Source organism: Vipera berus (assembly GCF_964194415.1).
Source record: "Vipera berus genome assembly, chromosome: Z".
Taxonomy (NCBI): Eukaryota; Metazoa; Chordata; class Lepidosauria; order Squamata; family Viperidae; genus Vipera; species Vipera berus.
In genome coordinates, this window is record NC_138205.1 from 8,888,689 (window position 1) to 8,909,038 (window position 20,350).

The 20,350-nt window shown below is 45.7% G+C and overlaps 1 protein-coding gene across 1 annotated transcript; it reads left to right on the forward strand.

Moving 5' to 3' along the window:
* Positions 1–1,968: 1,968 nt before the first annotated feature.
* LOC308677009 (claudin-15-like) lies at positions 1,969–17,990 on the forward strand. The gene is made up of 5 exons (XM_081343112.1): positions 1,969–2,620; positions 10,298–10,462; positions 14,319–14,400; positions 15,548–15,658; positions 16,296–17,990. Exons 1-5 carry the CDS (start codon positions 2,404–2,406, stop codon positions 16,417–16,419), a joined length of 699 nt encoding a protein of 232 aa, XP_081199238.1. The 5' UTR covers positions 1,969–2,403; the 3' UTR covers positions 16,420–17,990.
* The last annotated feature ends 2,360 nt before the right edge of the window (positions 17,991–20,350 follow it).

Consider the following 20,350-nt stretch of genomic DNA (forward strand, 5'->3'; position numbering starts at 1 on the left):
GGTTGACTTCCTGTGATTGTGCATCTTGTTTCTTAAGCCTGTGGATTGTTTTATTTATTATCCTGAGTGTTTTGTTTGTATGGCAAACCACTTCCAACTATTCTCCAAGGCACCTAAAGGTAGGACCGGAAGCAACGGATGGAAACTAGTCAAGGAGAGAAGCAACCTGGAACTAAGGAGAAATTTCCTAACAGTCCGAAAAATTAATCAATGGAACGACTTGCCTCCAGAAGTTGTGGGTGCTCCAACACTGGAGGCTTTTAAGAAGAGACTGGACAATCATTTGTCTGAAATGGTATAGGGTTTGCCGCCTGAGCAGGAGGCTGGACTAGATGACCTCCAAGGTCCCTTCCATCTCTACTTTTCTGTTATTCTGTTAATTTATTGCTTGCCTTTCCTGCTGGCAGCCTGTCAAGCACTCCTTCCTCCAATTCTTCCTCCCAACAACCACCCTGTCAGGAAGCTTGTGTAGAGACAACAGCTGGCCCAAAGTCAGTGTTTCAAAGCTGAGATGAGTCTTGCAGCTGGTGTTATTCTCATTTTTAAGCCTGTAAATGAAAGGGATCGGATGAGCCCTATGGGGAAAATATGCTGGGTCTCCCGTCCCATTGCCAATTGACTCCCCAACCCAAGTGATCCGAGCGGAGACTTGGGTCTTCCTCAGGTTGTGTGTGTGTGTGTGGGGGGGGGTGTTGATGCTCGTCCTTCTCAAGTCTCTGGTTGGTTGGTCCATTTGCAAAAGAGAAACGGGAGAAGAGAGAGGGGAACAGGAAAAAGGAGAATAGAGTTACAGAATGTAGGGAGAGCGAAGGGGAGAAACACTGGACGAGGAGAGATGGTAGACTGCCTTGGTTTACTTCGCTAACCTACTTTGGCCCGGCCAGCATCTAAACCAGGGGTGTCAAACTCAATTTCATTGAGGGCCACATCAGCATTGTGGTTGTCCTGGGGGGGCGGGTAGGTATGGCCAGGGTGGGCGTGGCCTACTGGGTGGGCGTGGCTAGAGTGTGTATGGCCTACTGGGTAGGCATAGCCAGCTCTACATCGTTCGCATCACGGGTGCCTATGGGGGCCTGGGCAGGAGTGGGACAGATCTGGGGGTCTCTGGCAAAAGGAGGGTCTCTGGGCCAGGGCCAAGGCAGCAGGGACCATTCCCTCACTGTTTCCAGGATGGCTTCGGGGGCCACATGAAACCACTTCACGGGCCGGATCCGGCCCCCGGGCCTTGTGTTTGACATGTCTGATCTAAACTAAAGATTTCCTGTAAGCACAAACGCCTTGCTAAAGTTGAGCTGCGCTTCAAAGACAGGTCGGGCAGATTTATGTGTGTGTGTGTGTGGGGGGGCATCAGCTCAATTGTGACTTGACTTTGCCTTCTCTCCAGAGAGGCAGCTTGCCCCTCTCCCCACCCCCAACTAAGCCGCTAAGTGGGCCGGGTGGACGCCTTGCGCTCCGTCCCCAAAGTTCCCAAGCAAAGTGCACTACCTAAGCAACCTAGAACCAAGGAGAAATTTCCTAACCTTGAGAACAATTAACCAGTGGAACCGCTTGCCTCCAGAACTTGTGGGTGCTCCATCACTGGAGGCTTTTAAGAAGAGACTGGACAGCCACTTGCCTGGAATGGTATAGGTCTCCTGCCTGAGCAGGGGGTTGGACTAGAAGGCCTCCAAGGTCCCCTTCTAGTGGTGGTGGTGGTGATGATGATGATGCCACCATTTGTCTGAAATGGCATAAGCTTTCTCCCTGAGCAGCGGGTTGGACTAGAAGACCTCCAAGGTCCCTTCCGGTGATGGTGATACCATTTGTCTGAAATGATATAGGGGTTTCAGGTTGGATTAGAAGACCCCCCCCCCAAGCTCCCTTCCAGCTCCGTTATTCTGAAGCACAGGACAGCTCCGGCGTCAAGTACGAAATCCCCCTTTCTGGCTCCTCCCAAAGCATGACGGCTGCAAAGAGAGATGGGCAGAGGCTCGGCGCTCGCTTGAGCGCGATCCCCAGCGCACCCATCTTTCCCAACACGCCGGACCCCCCTCGGCCATCTTCCACGGGAAGGACTCCCACCCCACCCTCCTCTGCTTTTCTACCGCAAGCTGGCCATCCCCGCCCCGCAGAGCTTTGCAGGGCAAAGTAGCGGGACGCCGGCCCCGGGGAAGGCACTTTTCAACGGGAGCCTTCAAGCACCTGCCCATTCCCACTAGAGGTGGACTTCGGGCCGGGCGCTGACGTCACCCCTCGCCCTTACCTGCTTGCTCGTCGGCGCTGCCGAGCCCCGAGGAAGCCTCGACGTGCCTCCCGCGGCGGCAGCAGCAGCAGTAGCAGCAGCTCTGTGCTGGGCTTCGCGCTAATCGCTTGCAGAATCCCGGATCGCTCCGCTCTCGCCTGCTCAGCTCCGCTCCCGCCGCGATGTCGCTCCTGCTGGAGACTGTGGGCTTCTTCCTGAGCACCGTCGGCTGGGCGCTGCTGGCCGTCACCCTCTTCAACAGCTACTGGAGGGTCTCCAGCGTCTCCGGCAACGTCATCACCACCTCCACCATATTCGAGAACCTGTGGCAGAGCTGCGCCACCGACTCCACCGGCGTTTACAACTGCTGGGAGTTCCAGTCTCTGCTCGAACTGCCCGGTGAGCGGCGGGAGGCGAGATCCGGAGAGGGGTGGGAGCCTGGCCCCCGGGGAAGGGGGGAGGGCTGGCGACCCCTCCTCCCACCCCCGGGGATGATCGCCCTGGGGAAGGGGTCTGGGAAGGATGGGCGTTGTAGTCCTGCGCTCCCCAAGGCCGTCGGGGTGGAAAGGGACCCGCGGATCGAGGCGGATCGCTTGCCCGGATCCTGATTGAGCAGGGGGTTGGACTAGAAGACCTCCAAGGTCCCTTCCAGCTCTGTTATTCTGTTAATTGATCTTTCCCAGCCATCGATTAGAGCGAGTAAGGCGCATCGGTTTTCGCTGCTGTCCCCGCGCCCGGAGCCCTATCGGTGGATCCAGGTTGATTCCCAGATCCTGAGCCGGCTTTTGGGAATCTTCTGGGGAAATTTCCTCGGTAGCTGGGGTTCCCGGACCGGCCCTTCCAGAGACTTGGGACCACAATACCCATCTTCTGTGGCTGCCAGAAGATGGGGTGGGGAGGGGTCCGCGCTGTTGGGTTGAGCCGGCTCCGGCTTTCTTTGCACCCCATTCAAACTGCGTCTCTTCCCCGCTGCACCCCAGTTGTGCTGACTGGGGAATTCTGGGACTTGAAGTTCACACATCTTTAAAGGTTTTTCAAATTTGAAAAACACTGCCTAGACATGCAGCTAACGGGTACCTTCCTGACTTCGTTGACCACTACATAAATCATAGTCCGTCTCCTGCAAATCTCTTGCAATCAACCGTAGAACAGTCTTTTACCACTCCGTTTAATGCGACCAATTCAAAGCGTGCCACTTTATTTTATTGCAAACCTGAGGATTCTCCTTGAGTCTTTCTGTGAAGATTTACTACTACTGTACTTCCTCGTGCCGTTTATTCTGCTCAACAGGCAGAAATTCAGCAACGGTTTTTGCTGGGGACCCAAAAGGAAATTCCCCTTCCATGCCTAATACTGAGCCATTTGTGCAGACAGATTTCTTCGGTCATCGAGAGAGAAGGATGTTTTATTTTATTTTATTATTTATTTGGTGAAGAGTTCCTTTCCCGTGCCAACTCAACTTCTAAATCAGGCGAGAATTTTTCTAAGGGCAAAAAATAAAATAAAAAATAGCTTTTTTTCCGCGGCTGCGAGCAAATCCGTACATCCCTCCTTGTATTTCCCACAAAGCCAACAGGGGGCAGCAAGGAGCAGTTATCTGATCGCCGATAGAAAATAATAATTCAGATTAGAATAACTGTAAACGTATTTTTTGGCTATAATAGAAGTTCTCGGTGCCAGCCAAGGCTATATTTTAGGCAGTGTGCACATCGTTTTCCTGGTAAGTTGTTTGCGGAACCAATTGCAGAGGTTCAAAAAGGCTGTGGGGTAAAGTTGTGAAACTCTCATCTGCTGTTGCCAGCTTCACAGCAAAGATGCCTGCCCTTTGCAACTTTGCATGGCCGATTAGTTTGCAGCTTTCGCACAAATGCGGGGAAAAAAAAGTGGTTGGTTTGGTTTCTCCTTAGTGTGCTGTTTGAACTGAGCCAGTCTGCTTTGTAAAACATAGTTTATGGCTTAGCATCTTGTGTGAAGCCAGCACACCACAGTCAAGCCATCGGTGGCTAAATACAGGATGTACTCGATTTACGGCCACCATTGACCCCAAATTTTTGTTGCTAAGTGAGACAGTTAAGTGAGTTTTGCTGCGTTTTACAACCTTGCTTGCCACAGTTGTTAAGTGAATGGCTGCGGCTGTTGCATGAGTAACACGGTTGTTAAGTGATTCTGTCTTCCCCATTGACTTCGCTTGTTAGCAGGTTGATCACCTGACACCGGGATACTGCAACCGTCATAAAGATGAGTTAGTTCCAAGCATCTGAATTTTGATCGTAGGACCATAGGGATGCTGCAATGGTCATAAGTGTGAAAAATGGTCATAAGTCACTTTTTTTCAGTGCCATTGTAGCTTCGAATGGTCATTAAATGAATTGTTGTAAGTCAAGGACTACATGTATGGTAAAGGCATCCAGAGAATAAGTAGCCACTTGTGCAGTATGAATGCCACTCATCATGACTACAAGACGTCCAAGGTTCCTTCCAACTCTGTTATTCTGTTATTCTGATACCATTATGCATTAATGATCAAAATAGGTGGGTAAAATGTTCAGAGGATTAGAAACCTGACTGTTGTGAGAACCAGGGTTAATATGGACTAACCTGTTCTGTACCAGCCTGCTACCGGCCCTGCAGCAAAAGCAGGGACAACCCCTTTACAAACGGCAAGAGGCTGGAATAAAGCCTGCCAAATTTATTCACATAAAACAGAGCAAGACAAGACACCAACCATGAAACAGGAGCTAAGAAACAGGAACTATCCAAGCGGTTGCCTTCAGCAAACCAGCCCTCCCACACATTCCCCTTAAATACAGTTCAGGGCGTGGCCTCTCTCTGCCTCCTTCCGAGGAGCCCCATTGCCTTCCTCTGTTTACTCCTGATTGACTGCCTCCTGCGTCGGGCGTCCTTGAACAGGGCCAGCTGTGGGTCATCTTCATCCACGCTGTCAGGCTCACACAGCTGGGTCTGCGTCGTGACCAGATGAGAGGGGCCTGGCTGGGGGCTCTCATCAAGCTGTCCAATCCCCTCAGCAAGCTCTTCAACACCCCCCTCCTCCTCCTCTGAGTCGTCCGACCCAACTGCCGAACCCACAGGCTGACCCTGAATCACAACATAACCCAGGAAAAACCTATTTGCAAAAAAAGCCTCTTTTGACATCAATAGAGGAGGAGAGCCGTGTTAGTCTCTAGTTGTAAAAAGTCAAGGAGTCAGGAAGCACCTTTTTTAGACTTTGGATAGTCCTCGACTTACAACAGTTCATTTAGTGACCGTTCAAAGTTACGACAATACTGAAAAAAGGGACTTAGGACCGTTTTTCATGCTTACGTCCGTTGCGGCATCCTTATGGACCCATGATCAAAATTCACCCGCTTGGCAAATGGCTCGTATTTATGACGGTTGCAGCATCCCCCGGGGTCATGTGATCAACTTTTGTGGCCTTCTGACAAAGAAGGTCAATGGGGAAGCCGGATTTGCTTCACAATCGTGTCACTAACTTGACAACTGCAGCAATTCACTTAACGATGGTGGTGAGAAAGGTCGTAAAGTGGGGCAAAAACCTCTTAACAAGTGTGTTTCACTTAGTAACAGCAATTTGGGGCTCTGTTGTAGTTGTGAATCCAGGTCTACCTCTACTATATTTTATGAAAAGGCAAATGTTTTTGTGAGATGCGGCTTGCTACATTAAATACAGAGAGCGTCTCGTCTTTTGCAAAAGGCGGGAAAAGGGTTACCTGACTGTTTCTGGTCGTTAAAGTTGTGACTCGAGATATATTTGTGTGTCTAAGTTTGTAGCCTGAAGGTTCAAACTGGTACAAGTAGTCCTCGAGTTACAACAGTTTACTTAGCGTCTGTTCAAAGCTACAACGGCATTGAAAAAAGTGGCTAATGACTGTTTTTCACACTTACGTCCATTACAGCATCCCCATAGTCAAAATTCGGATGCTTGGAAACTGGCTCATATTTATGACGGTTGCAGTGTCCCGGGCTCATGCGATCTTCTGACAAGCAAAGTCAATGGGGGAGCCAGATTCATTTAACAGCCATGTTGCTAACTGCAGCGATTCGCTTAACGACTGTGGCAAGAAAGGTTGTAAAATGGGCCCAAACTCACTTAACAACCGTCTCACTTAGCAACGGAAATGTTGGGCTTAGGTTGAGAACCACCTGTGTCTCATCCTGTGACATTTCTGTCGAGAAATCTCAGGGTTTGTTCCTTGCTCCTGTTCAAGATCTCTGTCAAAGCATTGCTCCGTTGCGTGGATGAAAATGGCTGCCGTTTGCCAGTCTCTGTCTGAGAGGAATTTGCGACAGGGAAGGGAAGACATTGGACGGGGTGAGGCTGAGAGGATTCAGCCTAGGACAGAAGATGGAACACTTGGCCTCAGACCATCCCCTGTTCAAAGTACAGCTGGGGTGGAAGCAAGGAAACAGCCCCGTTTCTCCTTGCTTCCTGGTTAATATTTGTTGCTACGCCTCTGCCAACACAACAGGCTTTTGTGGGATTTTCTTCTGCCACAAAGAGGCAGGACCAAAGCTGAAATGGCGAGGTGATCTCCGAGGATAAATGATCCAGAGAAAAACAATCAACCAGAAATGTGTCGGTTTTTCCCTCCTCATTTTTCGTCACCTTCCAAATTCCCAGAGATGCCTTCACTTCTTAGGGTGGTACATGTTAGGGGTCTTTGTAACCAGACAAACCCTGAATGCTGGCTTACTCACCTGGAAGGACAATGAAGGGGGGTCTTCCCACCTAAAGAGCAGGGAGAGAGGAGCTGATTGCCGTGTCAAGTCTAACATTACCTAATTGTAGCATTTGTGAGATGATTCTGGGTCCAAAGAGCAGTTTGGTCTAATGATTAAGGCTAGAAAGCAGGGGAGCGTGAATAGAAATCCCCCCCTTAGCCATGAAATTCAGTTGGGTGACTTTGGGCTAATCACCAGGAGACTGGGAGTTCTAGTCTCATCTTAGTCACAAAAGTCAGTTAGCTGATTTTGGGCCAATCACCTGGGGACTGTGAGTTCTAGTCCCACCGTAGTCATGAAATCTGGTTGGGTGACTTTGGGTTAATCACCAGGAAACTGGGAGTTCTAGTTCCGTCTTAGACACAAAAGCCAGCTGGATGACTTTGGGCTAGTCCTTCTCATTCAGCCCAACTCACCTCACAGGGTTGTTGTTGTGGGGGAAAGAGCAGGGAGTCTCTGATATGTATGCTGGCTTGAGTTATTTGTGAACTAATGAAGCTGGGATAAATCAAACAAACAATAAACAAAATTTTTCTTCTCCTTCCTTGTGACTGTGGCAGCTAATACTACGTTTCTCTATAGCCATTTCCCCCAAGTTAGTGTCCTGTCAATATGCTGGACTGCAAGTCTCATTATCCCCAGCCCCTGGGAATTTGGACAGGTGAGATCTCCATGTTGGGAGGGTTTCAGGTGGTGGTGATGGCGGCTAGCCGGCTGCATGCTTGTTTATTTTTTAAGGAACTAGAATTTGGGGTCAATTGCATGAGCTAGCCCTTTGTCCAGGGATTGCTATGGGGTCAATCTAAGTTGTTGCTACACAGGATCTTATTTTGTTCTGGGTGAAAGAAAAGGGAATGTCAGTGTAGGCTGAGACCATTGACAGAAGAAAACAAACAGGACATATTTTTTGGAGGGCGGAGTTTATTTGCTCAGCAGATAAGTCAAAGATGTTATCAACATTGACCTAAAGGTAACTCTTTATAAAAATAAACATTTGCTTTGGACACATGGGCAATGAATTCTTTTGGCAGGGACCAAGGTTTTTCCTCCATTTGCGGTTAGCTTCAATCTGCAATAAACTTTACCGGGCCTGGTTTGTTGTCGCTTAATCTAAAACCAGCCAGTCATCTTGAAATGTAAATGTTTGTCTCAGCACTTAGTTGAGTGAACCGTGGTTGAATCAGCCAACTCTTTCTGCTATTATATCTGCTTATACAGGCTGTCCTTGACTTACAACCATTCATTTTGCAACTGTTCAATGTTACTTAAATATGAGCCAGTCGTGTGCTGCAGCTGTCAAAAATGCCAACGCAGTCCTGGGCTGCATTAACAGAGGGATAGAATCAAGTTCATGTGAAGTGTTAATATCACTTTACAATGCCTTGATAAGGCCACACTTGGAATACTGCATCCAGTTTTGGACACCAAGATGTAAAAAAGATATTGAGAGTCTAGAAAGAATACAGAGAAGAACAACAAAGATGATTAGGGGACTGGAGGCTAAAACAAATGAAGAACGGTTGCTGGAATTGGGTATGTCTAGTTTAATGAAGAGAAGGACTAGGGGTGACATGATGGCAGTGTTTCAATATCTCAGGGGTTGCCACAAAGAAGAGGGAGTCAAGCTATTCTCCAAAGCACCTGAAGGCAGGAAAGAAACAACAGATGGAAACTAATCAAGGAGAGAAGCAACCTAGAACCAAGGAAAAAAATCCTGACAGTTGGAACAATTAATCAGTGGAACAACCTGCCTCCAGAAGTTGGTGCTCCAACAGTGGAAGTTTTTAAGAAGAGACTGGACAACCATTTGTCTGAAATGGTATTGGGTTTCCTGCCTGAGCAGGGGTTGGACTAAAGCAGAGGTCCCCAATCTTTGGGGCACCAGGGACCAGTTACATCAGGGGTGTCAAACTCAATTTCATTGAGGGCCGCATCAGCATTGCGGTTGCCCTCAGGGGGCCGGGTGGGTATGGCCAGGGTGGGCGTGGCCTACTGGGTGGGCGTGGCTAGAGTGCATATAGCCTACTGGGTGGGCGTGGCCAGCTCTACATCGTTTGCATCAAGGGTGCCTATGGGGGCCTGGGCAGGAGTGGGACAGATCTGAGGGTCTCTGGCAGAAGGAGGGTCTCTGGGCCAGGGCCAAGGCAGCGGGGGCCGTTCCCTCCCTGTTTCCAGGATGGCTTCGCGGGCCACATGAAACCACTTCGCGGGCCGGATCCGGCCCCCGGGCCTTGTGTTTGACATGTCTGAGTTACATGGAGAGAGCTTTTTCCACGGACTGGAGGGTGTGTGAATTTGTGTGCTACCTGCATCCTGCAATGGGGCTTTGCTTGTTCGTGCAGCCCAGTTGCTGGCATGCTGTGGCCCGGTACTGGTCCACAAACCAGGGGTTGGGGACCCCTGGACTTAAGGACTTTCAAGGTCCCTTCCAACTCTGTTACTCTTATTCTGTTACAATGGCACTGAATAAAGTGACTTATAACTAGACTTTGCACTTATGATTGTCATGACATCCCTAGGTTTGGAAGGTGTGTGACTGAAATCAAAATGGCTGGCTGGGGAATTCTGGGAATTGAAGTCCACACGTCTTAAAGCCGATAGGTTTGAAAAACATTGGTTGAACTTTTGGGAAGTTCATTCATGCAACCCTGATTACATTTAGTATATAAAATAATAATTAATTGTAATAATTAAACTTGTATGCATTCCTCCCTCTCTTTTATCATTTGCTTATATATACAGGTAGTCCTCAACTTACAACAGTTCGTTTAGTGACGGTTCAAACTTACAACCACCCTGAAAAAAGTAACTTATGACCATTTTTAACACAACTGTTGCAGCATCCCCGTGGTCATGTGATTTACATTCAGATGCTTCACAACTGACTCACATTTATGTGATTTACATTTGGATGCTTGACAACTGACTCACACTTATGTGATTTACATTTGGATGCTTGACAACTGACTCACACTTATGTGATTTACATTTGGATGCTTGACAACTGACTCACATTTATGACAGTTGCACTGTCCTGGAGTCACATGATCCACTTTTGTGACCTTCTGAAAAGCAAAGTGAATGGGGAAACCAAATTCACTTAACAACCGTGTTACTAATTTAAAAACCGAAGTGATTCACTTAACAAATGGGCAAGAAAAGTTGTAAAGTGGGGCAAACCTCACTTAAAAAAAATCTCGCTTAGCAACTTAAATTTTGGGCTCAACTGCGGTCATAAATTGAGGACCACCTGTATAAAATAAAAAAGATATTATTTTTTTAAAAAGGCAGTGGAAACAGCCGCGCTCATTTTTTTTGTTTTTGTCTCCCCTCCAGCGTATCTGCAAGCTTCGCGGGCCCTCATGATCACCGCATTGGTCCTGGGTTTCTTAGCCATTGTGAGCAGCATGGTGGGCCTAAAGTGTACCAAAGTGGGTGAAAACAATCCCAACGCGAAAGCCAAGTTGGCGGTTATTGGAGGCAGCTTGTTCATCCTGGCTGGTAAGCGGGGACAAAGTTTCTTTCTGCACTTGTCTCTCTGGCTCTTCTCGTTGGGTGGGATTATGAAAATACAAGCAGTTCTCGACTTACGACCACAATGAACCATGGTGGTGCAGTGGTTAGAATGCACTACTGCAGGCTAATTCTGCTGACTGACTGCAGTTCGAGTCTCACTGGCTCAAGGTTGACTCAGCCTTCCATCCTTCTGAGATGGATAAAATGAGTACCCAGATTGTTGGGGACCATAGGCTGACTCTGTAAACCGCTTAGAGCGGACTGTAAAGCACTGTGAAGCGGTATATAAGTCTAAGGGCTATTGCTACTGCCCTCCCTCCCTCTCTTCCTTCCTTCTTTCTTTCCTTCCTTCCTTCCTTCCCCCCTCCCCTTCCCAGGGGTTAGAATGCAGTATTGCAGGCAAACTCTGCCCACTGCCAACAGTTCAATTCTGACCAGCTCAAGGTTGACTCGAACTTCCATCCTTCCGAGGTCGGTAAAATAAGGACCCAGATTGTTAGGGGCAATAAGCTGACTCTGTAAACCTCTTAGAGGGGGCTGTAAAGCACTGTGAAGCGGTATATGTCTAAGGGCTATTGCTGTTGCTATTGAGCCCACAAATTCTGTTGCTAAGCAAGACAGTTGTTAAGTGAGTTGCGCCCCATTTTACCACCTTCCCCCCCCCCGTAGTTAAGCAGATCACTGCAGTTGTTAAGGGTATCTGACTTTCCCCACTGATTTTTTCTTGGAAGCTAGCTGTGAAGGTTACGAATGGTGATTATTATTTTTTTGGCATCCAGTTTTGCTCACCCTATTATAAAAAATGTTAAGACTTTGGAAAGAGTACAGAGAAGAGCAGCAAAGATGATCAGGGGGCTGGAGGCTAAAGCACGCGAAGAACAGTTGCAGGAATTGGGGATGCCTAATTTAATGAAAAGAAGGACTACGGGTGACATGATGGCAATGTTCCAAAATTGGAGAGGCTGCCACAAAGCAGAGGGGGGTCAACTTATTTTATTTATTTATTTATTTATTTATTTATTTATTTATTTATTTATTTATTTATTTATTTATTTATTATTGGGACGTATATGCCGCCCTATCTCCCGAAGGACTCAGGGCAGCTAACAACAATAAAACAAATAATACAAATGTTTTAAAAAAAGATTAAACTAACAAGCCCCAGTGATAAAATACTAAAAACTTTTTTTTTTAAAAAAAAAAAACCTATCGTCAGTCAGAGACATCACCCTGTCAACAAAAGTGCGTATAGTCAAGGCTATGGTCTTCCCAGTTGCAATGTATGGCAGTGAAAGTTGGACCATAAGAAAGGCTGAGCGCCAAAGAATTGAGGCTTTTGAACTATGGTGCTGGAGAAGAATCCTGCGAGTCCCTTGGACTGCAAGGCGATCAAACCGGTCAGTCCTAGAGGAGATCAACCCTGACTGCTCTTTAGAAGGCCAGATCCTGAAGCTAAAACTCAAATACTTTGGCCACCTAATGAGAAGGAAGGACTCACTGGAGAAGAGCCTAATGCTGGGAAAGGTTGAGGGCAATAGAAGAAGGGGACGACAGAGAATGAGGTGGCTGGATGGAGTCACTGAAGCAGGAGGCGTGAGCTTAAATGGACTCCAGAAGATGGTAGAGGACAGGAAGGCCTGGAGGAACGCTGTCCATAGGGTCGCGATGGGTCGGACACGACTTCGCAACTAACAACAACAACAACAAATTGAATCCTTCCCAAGCAGTTGATGTTGTTGTTGTTGTTCCTCAGTGCAAACCTCAGTGCATCGTCAGTCCAGGTCAGCCTGATGGAAAAGAAATGTTTTGAGGTTGCGACGAAAGGACCGGAGATCCAGGGCCATCCGGAGCTCAAGGGGAAGTTGATTCCACAGGGTAGGCGCTCCCACAGAGAAGGCCCTCCCCCTGGGGGTCGCCAGCCGACATTGTCTAGCCGACGGCACCCTGAGGAGGCCCTCCCTGTGTGAGCGCACCGGGCGATGGGCAGGACAAGAAACAATGGATCAAAATTAATCAAGGAAAGAAGCAACCTAGAACTAAGAAGAAATTTCTTAACAGTAAGAACAATTAACCAGTGTAACAGCTTGCCTTCAGAAATTGCGGGTGCTCCATCACTGGAAGCTTTTAAGAAAAGACTGGACAGCCACTTGTCAGAAATGCTATGGTCTCCTGCCTGAGCAGGGGGTTGGACTAGAAGACCTCCAAGGTCCCTTCCAACTCTCTTATTCTGTTATTCTGATTGTCATAAACACATGCCAGTTGCCAGGTGACCAAATTTGGATCAGATGACATCACATGGGGATGCTGCAATGATCGTAAGTGTGAAAAAAGGCCATAAGCCACTTTTTCCAGTGTTGTAAAAATTCAAATGGTCACTAAATGAACTGCTATAAGTCAAGGACTACCTACCTGTATTCCTTTTGTTCTATTTATGAAGAACCATCCCTCATAGCTAGTAAGGTATAGTGCTGAACCTACAGGACAGAGAGCCATGTTCAAATCCATTGTCACTTATGGAAATCTTTACCTCGCAGGGTCGTTGTGTGGAAATCACCCATGTAAGTGCCCTAGAGCTTGAATTCAATCTATGTCCCATATATATGGAAGTTTCAAAATCATCAAACTGAGAAGCAGGTGACAATATGCCCCAGTTTAAACTTTAAAAAGAATTCCATTGAATTAACGTAAGAATAGTTCTTCCGTTGGATATCGGCTTTGCCATTTACAGGTTGTCCTTGATGTACGACCACAATTGAGTCCAAAATTTCCATTGCTAAGCGAGACACTACTTAAGTGAATTTTGACCCACTTTACTACCTTTCTTGTCACAGTTATTGTGAATTGCTGCAATTGTTAAGTTAATAACAGGGTTGTGAAATGAATTTGGCTCCGCCATTGACTTTGCTTTGTCAGGCGGTCACAAAAGGGGATCACTTAACCCTAGGACACTGCGACTGTCATCAATCCGTCAATTGCCAAGTGTCCGAATTTTGATCATGTGACCATGGGGATGATGCAACCCTCATAAAAGAGTCATAAGTCACCTTTTTCAGTGCCGTTGTAACTTTGGTCGGTCACTAAAGAAATGGTTGTAAATCAAGGACTACATGTACAAGGTTACAAGGGTACTCCACTAACATTTTCACTTAAAAAAGAACCATTGAGGAGAAACATTTAACCATTGATGATAGGAAACATGGATTTGATGTGTTTTCTCAATAATAATAATAATAATAATAATAATAATAATAATAATAATAATAATAATAATAATAATAATAATAATAATAAGAAGAAGAAGAAGAAGAAGAAGAAGAAGAAGTTGGAAGGGACCTTGGAGGTCATCTAGTCCAATCCCCTACTCAGGCAGGAAACCCTATACCATTTCAGACAAATTGCTGTCCAATCTCTTCTTAAAAACCTCCAGTGTTGGGAGTATTCACAGCTTCTTCACAGCTTCATTGCCACAATGCTTTCTATGGTTCTTTATTAGTTGATTCAGTTTGTATATTACTTGATTCCAGGGCTTTTTTTGTCATAGAACGCTCAGAACGGAGTTCCGGCACCTTTTTTGGATGGAACCTTGTAGGGTAGGCAAGGCGGGTTGTATGACATGTGTGAGTTCTGGCACCTTTTTCTTTTACAAAAAAAGCACTGCTTGATTCCATTTGTATAGCTGCACATTTGTGAGTCTTATTCCAAATGAAGGCATTGTCCGTCTAGACGGTCCCTTGGCCACTGGTTATCGGGTTTCCAAAAAAGCAAATCCTGTCAATCCACTCAAAGATTCATCGCAAAACTGTTTCTCACCCCAAATATCCTTTTTCCCCCCCCTATTCAGGTCTGTGCGGGATGGTGACTGTTTCATGGTACGCCTTCAATATTACCCGGGATTTTTTTAACCCGCTCTTTGTTGGGACAAAGTAAGTATCCAACACCTGGTTCTAAGGTTGAAAAAAGAAAATGGCAGGATGGACCATTGATTGATTTGTGTTTTATATTTTATTTATATCCCGCCTTTTGAGCGGCCTGGTGACCTAGTGGTGAAAATGCTGGCCTCCCACTCAGAAAGTTGAGAGTTCAAACCTAGGTAGTGGCAGTTGTTTCTTTCCTAGGGTGCAAAGAAAAGAATATCTACTGTGAACTCCAGAGGCGTCAGGAAAGGCATCCGGCCAGTAAATACTCAACTCCAACCAATCACCCCACCTCTACCCCAAATTAAGGGATTACAGAGTGATAAAAAGGAAGTTATATTTATATCCTACCTTTATTTTTTTTATAAATAACTCAAGGCAGCGAACATATCCAACACACCTTCCTCCTCCTATTTTTCTATAGCTGGTGTCTTAATTTTAATGAGCCCAAAATGAGGGTTTTTAACAATTTCTTGCTCCTACTGCAGATTGAAACAGATTCTTTTTTTTCTTATGGGATAGAACAATTAAGATGTTCCCTTCGGATCTCAAGTTAAGTTCCTACTTAAAGATGTTGTTTGCTAGGCGACTTTAGAATAGAATAGAATAGCAGAGTTGAAAGGGACCTTGGAGGTCTTCTAATTGGACAAATGGCTGTCCATTTGTTCCAGACAAATGGTTGTCCAATCTCTTCTTTAAAAGTGTTGGAGCATTCACAACTTCTGGAGGGAGAAGTTGTTCCACTGGTTAATTGTTCTAACTGTCAGGAAATTTCTCCTTAGTTCTAGGTTGCTTTTCTCCTTGATTAATTTCCATCTGTTGCTTCTTGTCCTGTTTTCAGGCACTTTGGAGAATAGCTTGACTCCCTCTTCTTTGTAGTAACCCCTGAGATATTGGAGCACTATCATGTCACCCCAAGTCCTTCTTTTCATTATAAAAAGGTAAAGGTTCCCCCGGCACATGCGTGCTAGTCGTTTCCGACTCTAGGGGCTGGTGCTCATCTCCGTTTCAAAGCCGAAGAGCCAGCGTTTGTCCGAGGACATCTCCGTGGTCATGTGGCCGGCATGACTAGATCCACAAAAGTGAAATGTCAATGCATCAATCAAACAATAAATCAACCAGCCAACCAATCAATTATATTCCTTTGCTTATTTAGATACGAAATTGGACCTGCTCTTTATCTAGGCTGGAGTGCCTCATTGCTGGTGATGATCGGAGGCTGCTTTCTGTTCAGTTCCTGTCGGACCAACCCATCCCAGGACAACAGGTGAGAGCCAAGCTGACATGCCAAATACAGGTAGTTCTCGACTTATGACCCAAATTGAGATCCAAAACTCTGTTGTTAAGTGAGTTTTGCCCCAATTTACCACCTTTTCTTGCCACAGTTGTTAAGTGAATCACTGCAGTTGTTAAGTTAGTGACACGGTTGTTAAGCGAATCTGGCTTCCCCATTACCTTTGCTTGTCAGAAGATTGCAGAATGTGATTCACATGACCCTGGACACTGCAACTTGTCATAAATAAAGAGTCAGTTGCTGAGCATCTGAATTTTCATCACATGACCATGGGGATGCTGCAATGGTCGTTAAGTGTGAAAAATGGTCATAAGTCACTTTTTCAGTGCTGTTATAACTTTGAACGGTCCCTTAAAGAACTGTTGTAAGATTTCTGAATAGAATAGAATAGAATAGAATAGAATAGAATAGAATAGAATAGAATAGAATAGAATAGAATAGAATAGAATAGAATAGAATAGAATAGAATAGAATAGAATAGAATAGAATAGAATAGAAATAGCTTTGTCTCAGGCTTCCTTGCAAGAATTGGGGAATAAATGTAGCCACAGCCCTATTTTCTGAAAACTTACTGAATCCAAACACTGACATCTCCCTCTTCTGCTCTTAGCTACACGTATCCCTACAAAGCTCCAAAGGGTGGCATGCCGGTTCCCAGTACCTCAGTCTCTCGTCCCCGTAGAGAATCTAACGCTAGCAGTAACGGCCAATATGGTAAGAATGCCTACGTCTAACCCGGCATAGGGTGGAACATGACATCCCTTCAGATTGGATGCTTTCCTGGGAACGCAGAATGCCAAAGACTCTTCCAAAGATGACACATACCAAGGGAGAACCTTGTTTATCCTTCGGTTTGGACTTTCTTACGTTGTGTGGATTCTCTGAACCAAGAGATGGACTGAAGGCATGTTTCTGGATCTGATCCTGGACAATGCCACATTGGGCAAAGTTATTTATTGCCAAGAAGTGTATATGGACTTTTAATATATATATATATATATATATATATACATATATATATTGTATCGGTATAGGTATTCAGCATGGATGGAGATGGCTTCTCAGATTATCATGTCTCTTGTTCAGAATAACTGATGTTGCCTACGACCGGGTCTGAAACTCAAGTTAAATCACCTCCTGTGGTTTGTCACTCAAGGGGAGATGAATGTATGTGTGAAACAACTGATCCATGCTTGGAGGACATAAAAACTGGAGGCCTACTCGTAGTTAAAAATGCTTGGATATCCCTAACAGAGTGGAGATTTACTTCCCAATTGGGTTTTTAGGTTTCCCTCCAGTCAACACTCCTATCTGCTGTAGATGCTAAATTTTGTGTGAATGTATGTGTGTGAAACCTTTTTAGGGGAAAATGGAGGTTTAACCATTGGATCAAATGATACTGTTATTACGATTGCCTTAAAAAAACTCCTCAGCACTGAAGCCCAAGTATCCCGGAAGACCTTAAATTTTGAAAAGCATGCCATGTTCACAACCCTAGCAACTTTACGTTGTGAATTCTGGGAGTTGAAGTCCACACATCTTCAAGTTGCCAAGGTTGAGACGCTTTGGGCTATGGCTTATTTTGATATGTTGTCTTCTGTGAATTGACTGTCTTGGGTTGGATGGCCTCAACCTATGGATATTCTGGTCACTCACCTTTCCCCAAAGCCACGTTCAGGAAGGAGTTTAGCAGCTGGCCACCTGCTTCCTCCATGCATCTAGAAAGCTAGTTTTGAGATCTTTAGAAGAAAATGGACCTGGGTAATTGATTTCTTCAGGAAGGAAATTAAGACAGAGCCAACAGAAAGAGGGAATCCTTCTCATGTTGAGATCTGACGGACCTTCAAACATCTTCATGGGCTTTGGTTTAGAGCAGTGTTTCTCAACCCTTGCATTCCCATAATTCCCTACCCAGAGGGATTCTGGGAATTGAAGTCTACCCATCATCAAGTTGCAGAGGTTGAGAAATGCTGGCTTAGAGGATTCATTTTTTTGATTATTATGCACAAGGTAGTTAAGAAGGAAGCCGAACAGGAATTTTAGCAGCACTTTTTTTTATTTTGGGGCTAAGTATTGATCAAATGGAGGCGCTGAGCAAATATTAACTTGACTTCCTTCCTACCCGCCCAAGATTTGGAGCGACAGATTCATGAACACGAGCACATTTTGAATTGCGTCTTGGAACCACAAACTTTGGCTTCCTCGCTGCTGAGGAGTACAACTCAAGTATATTGTGATATATTTTTTTAAAAAAGAAAGAAGTAAACATGTCTGTGACCTGTTTTATATCAAAAGACACTTGTTTGCAACCACAGTATCCCAATGGGAATTGTCTTTGGAATTTCAACAGGAAAAGTCGGAAAGGGTAGAGTGGGAGGGGAGTCTGCAGATACATGAGCCAGTTTAAATGACTTAAGCGATGTAACCAGCTGGGGTTGCATAGCACAGCGGTCCCCAAACTTTGTTGCTTAGCAGCCCGGCTGGGGAAAGAGGAACCAGGTCTCATGAGCAGTGGCCTGGCATGCACATATGCGTGCCAGCCTGCCGCTCGTGCAAGTGGAGCTGCGTGCGTGGGTGCACGCTGGGCCGCCTCTGTGGCCCGATTCCAAACAGTAGTGGGCCGTGGGCTGGGAACCCCTGGCATAGCGGAGCACACGTGCATTTCAACCTCACCTCTGGTTTGAGCCCAGCCGTTATCAATCACATTTATAGCACTTATATACTGCCTCACAGAGCTTTACAGCCCTCTCTAAGCGGTTTACAGAGTCAGCCTCTTGCTCCCAATAATCTGGGTCCTAATTTTACCGGAAGGAAGGTAGGCTGAGTCGACCTTGAGCCGGTCAGGATCGAACTTCTGGCAGTGAGCAAAATCAGCCTGCAATATTCACCACTGTGCCACTATGGCTCCTGTTTATAGCAATAGCATTGTCTCCAACAATCTGGATCCTCATTTTAGCTTTCAGAAGGATGGAAGGCTGAGTCAACCTTGAACCGGTGAGAATCAAACGCCTGGCTGTGGGCAGTTAGCCTACAATACTGCATTCTAACCACTGCGCCACCATGGCTCTTAATCCAGCATCCGTAACAAGTATCTTACTAAATCAATGTGCTTCTCCTTCACACGTAAACTGTTCTGGTTGAGGATTTGAACTAGGAGTGGCAAGACCCGAGTTCTAATCTACCATTAGCCAGAGAAGACCCCTGGCTGGCTTTAGATCGGTCACATTGGACTGGTCTGTCCATTCTATACTTGGCTGTTAGGGGGAGATCAGAAAGAGGGACTGTTCTGGGCACAGCCTTGAATTCTGCAACACAAGAGATCAGGTAAATCTACATTCTAAACAGAGGCATAGAATTAAGATCACGTGAGGTATTAGTACCGCTTTATAAAACCCTAGTAAGATCACACCTGGAATACTGCAGCCAATTTTGGTCACCATATCACAAAAAAGATGTTGAGAGTTTGGAAAAAGTTCAGAGAAGAACAACTAAGATGATCAAAGGCTTGGAGACTAAAACATATGAAGAACGGCTGCAGGACTTGGGTTTGGTTAGTCTAAAGAAAAGGAAGAAATAGGGGAGACATGGTAGCAGTATTCCGGTATTTGAGGGGCTGCCACAAAGAAGAGGGGGTCATGTTATTCTCCAAAGCACCAGAAGGCAGAACAAGAAACAATGGCTGGAAACTGATCAAAGAGAGAAGCAACCTGGAATTAAGGAGAAACTTCCTGACAGTAAGGACAATTAACCAATGGAATAGATTGCCCCCAGAAATCATGGCGCTCCATCACTGGAGATTTTTAAAAAGAGGCTAGACAGTCACTTGTCTGTGATGGTATAGGTTCTCCTTTGAGCAGGGGTTTGGACTAGAAGACCTCCAAGGTCCCTTCCAACTCTGTTATTCTATGCTATTCTGTTCTGTTTTCTATTCTATGCTATTCTATTTTACATGTTGTCCTTGACTTAGGACCATATTTGGAGCCACAATTCATGGCTAAGCAAGGTAGTTGCTAAGAGAGTCGCGCCCGACTTGGCCATGGTTGTTAAGTGAATCATATGGTTAAGCAAAACCAACTTCCCCCATTGACTTTGCTTGCCAAAAGCAGGCTGGGAAAGTTGCAGATGACGGCCACATAACCCCAGGAGGCTGCAATTGTCATAAATACATGCTGGTGGCCAAACGTATGTATTTTGGATCATGTGGGGAAGTTGCAAGAAGCTGTGTGAGGACTAGAGGTACATCACTTCTTTCCATGCCGTTGAAACTTTGAATGGTTGCTAAACAAATGGTTTTAAGTTGGGGATTATCTCTAATAAATAAGGAAGCAACTTTGGTATACCTTTCAGCAAGGTAGGCTTTGTCTCCAGATCTCCCACTTGCAGAACACCTAGAAAGACTAGAAGCCAGCATCCAATTTTATTATTATAAGAAGCCTGAGACAAAGAGCTATTCCATTCCCTCTTCTGTTCTTTACTCTATCCCTATGCTATTCTATTTATTCTTCACTGCTATTCTATTCTATTCTATTCTATTCTATTCTATTCTATTCTATTCTATTCTATTCTATTCTATTCTATTCTATTCTATTATTCTATTCTATTCGGCAGCAATGGGTCAGAATAACATAACAGAGTTGAAAGGGACCTTGGAGGTCTTCTAGTCCA

Bases quoted from the DNA above. Each gene is read 5' to 3' on its own strand.
- LOC308677009 (XM_081343112.1), top strand. From the start codon at position 2,404: ATGTCGCTCCTGCTGGAGACTGTGGGCTTCTTCCTGAGCACCGTCGGC. The intron at 2,621-10,297 runs GTGAGCGGCGGG...TCTCCCCTCCAG, and splicing joins GTCTCTGCTCGAACTGCCCG to CGTATCTGCAAGCTTCGCGG. The intron at 15,659-16,295 runs GTGAGAGCCAAG...TTCTGCTCTTAG, and splicing joins AACCCATCCCAGGACAACAG to CTACACGTATCCCTACAAAG.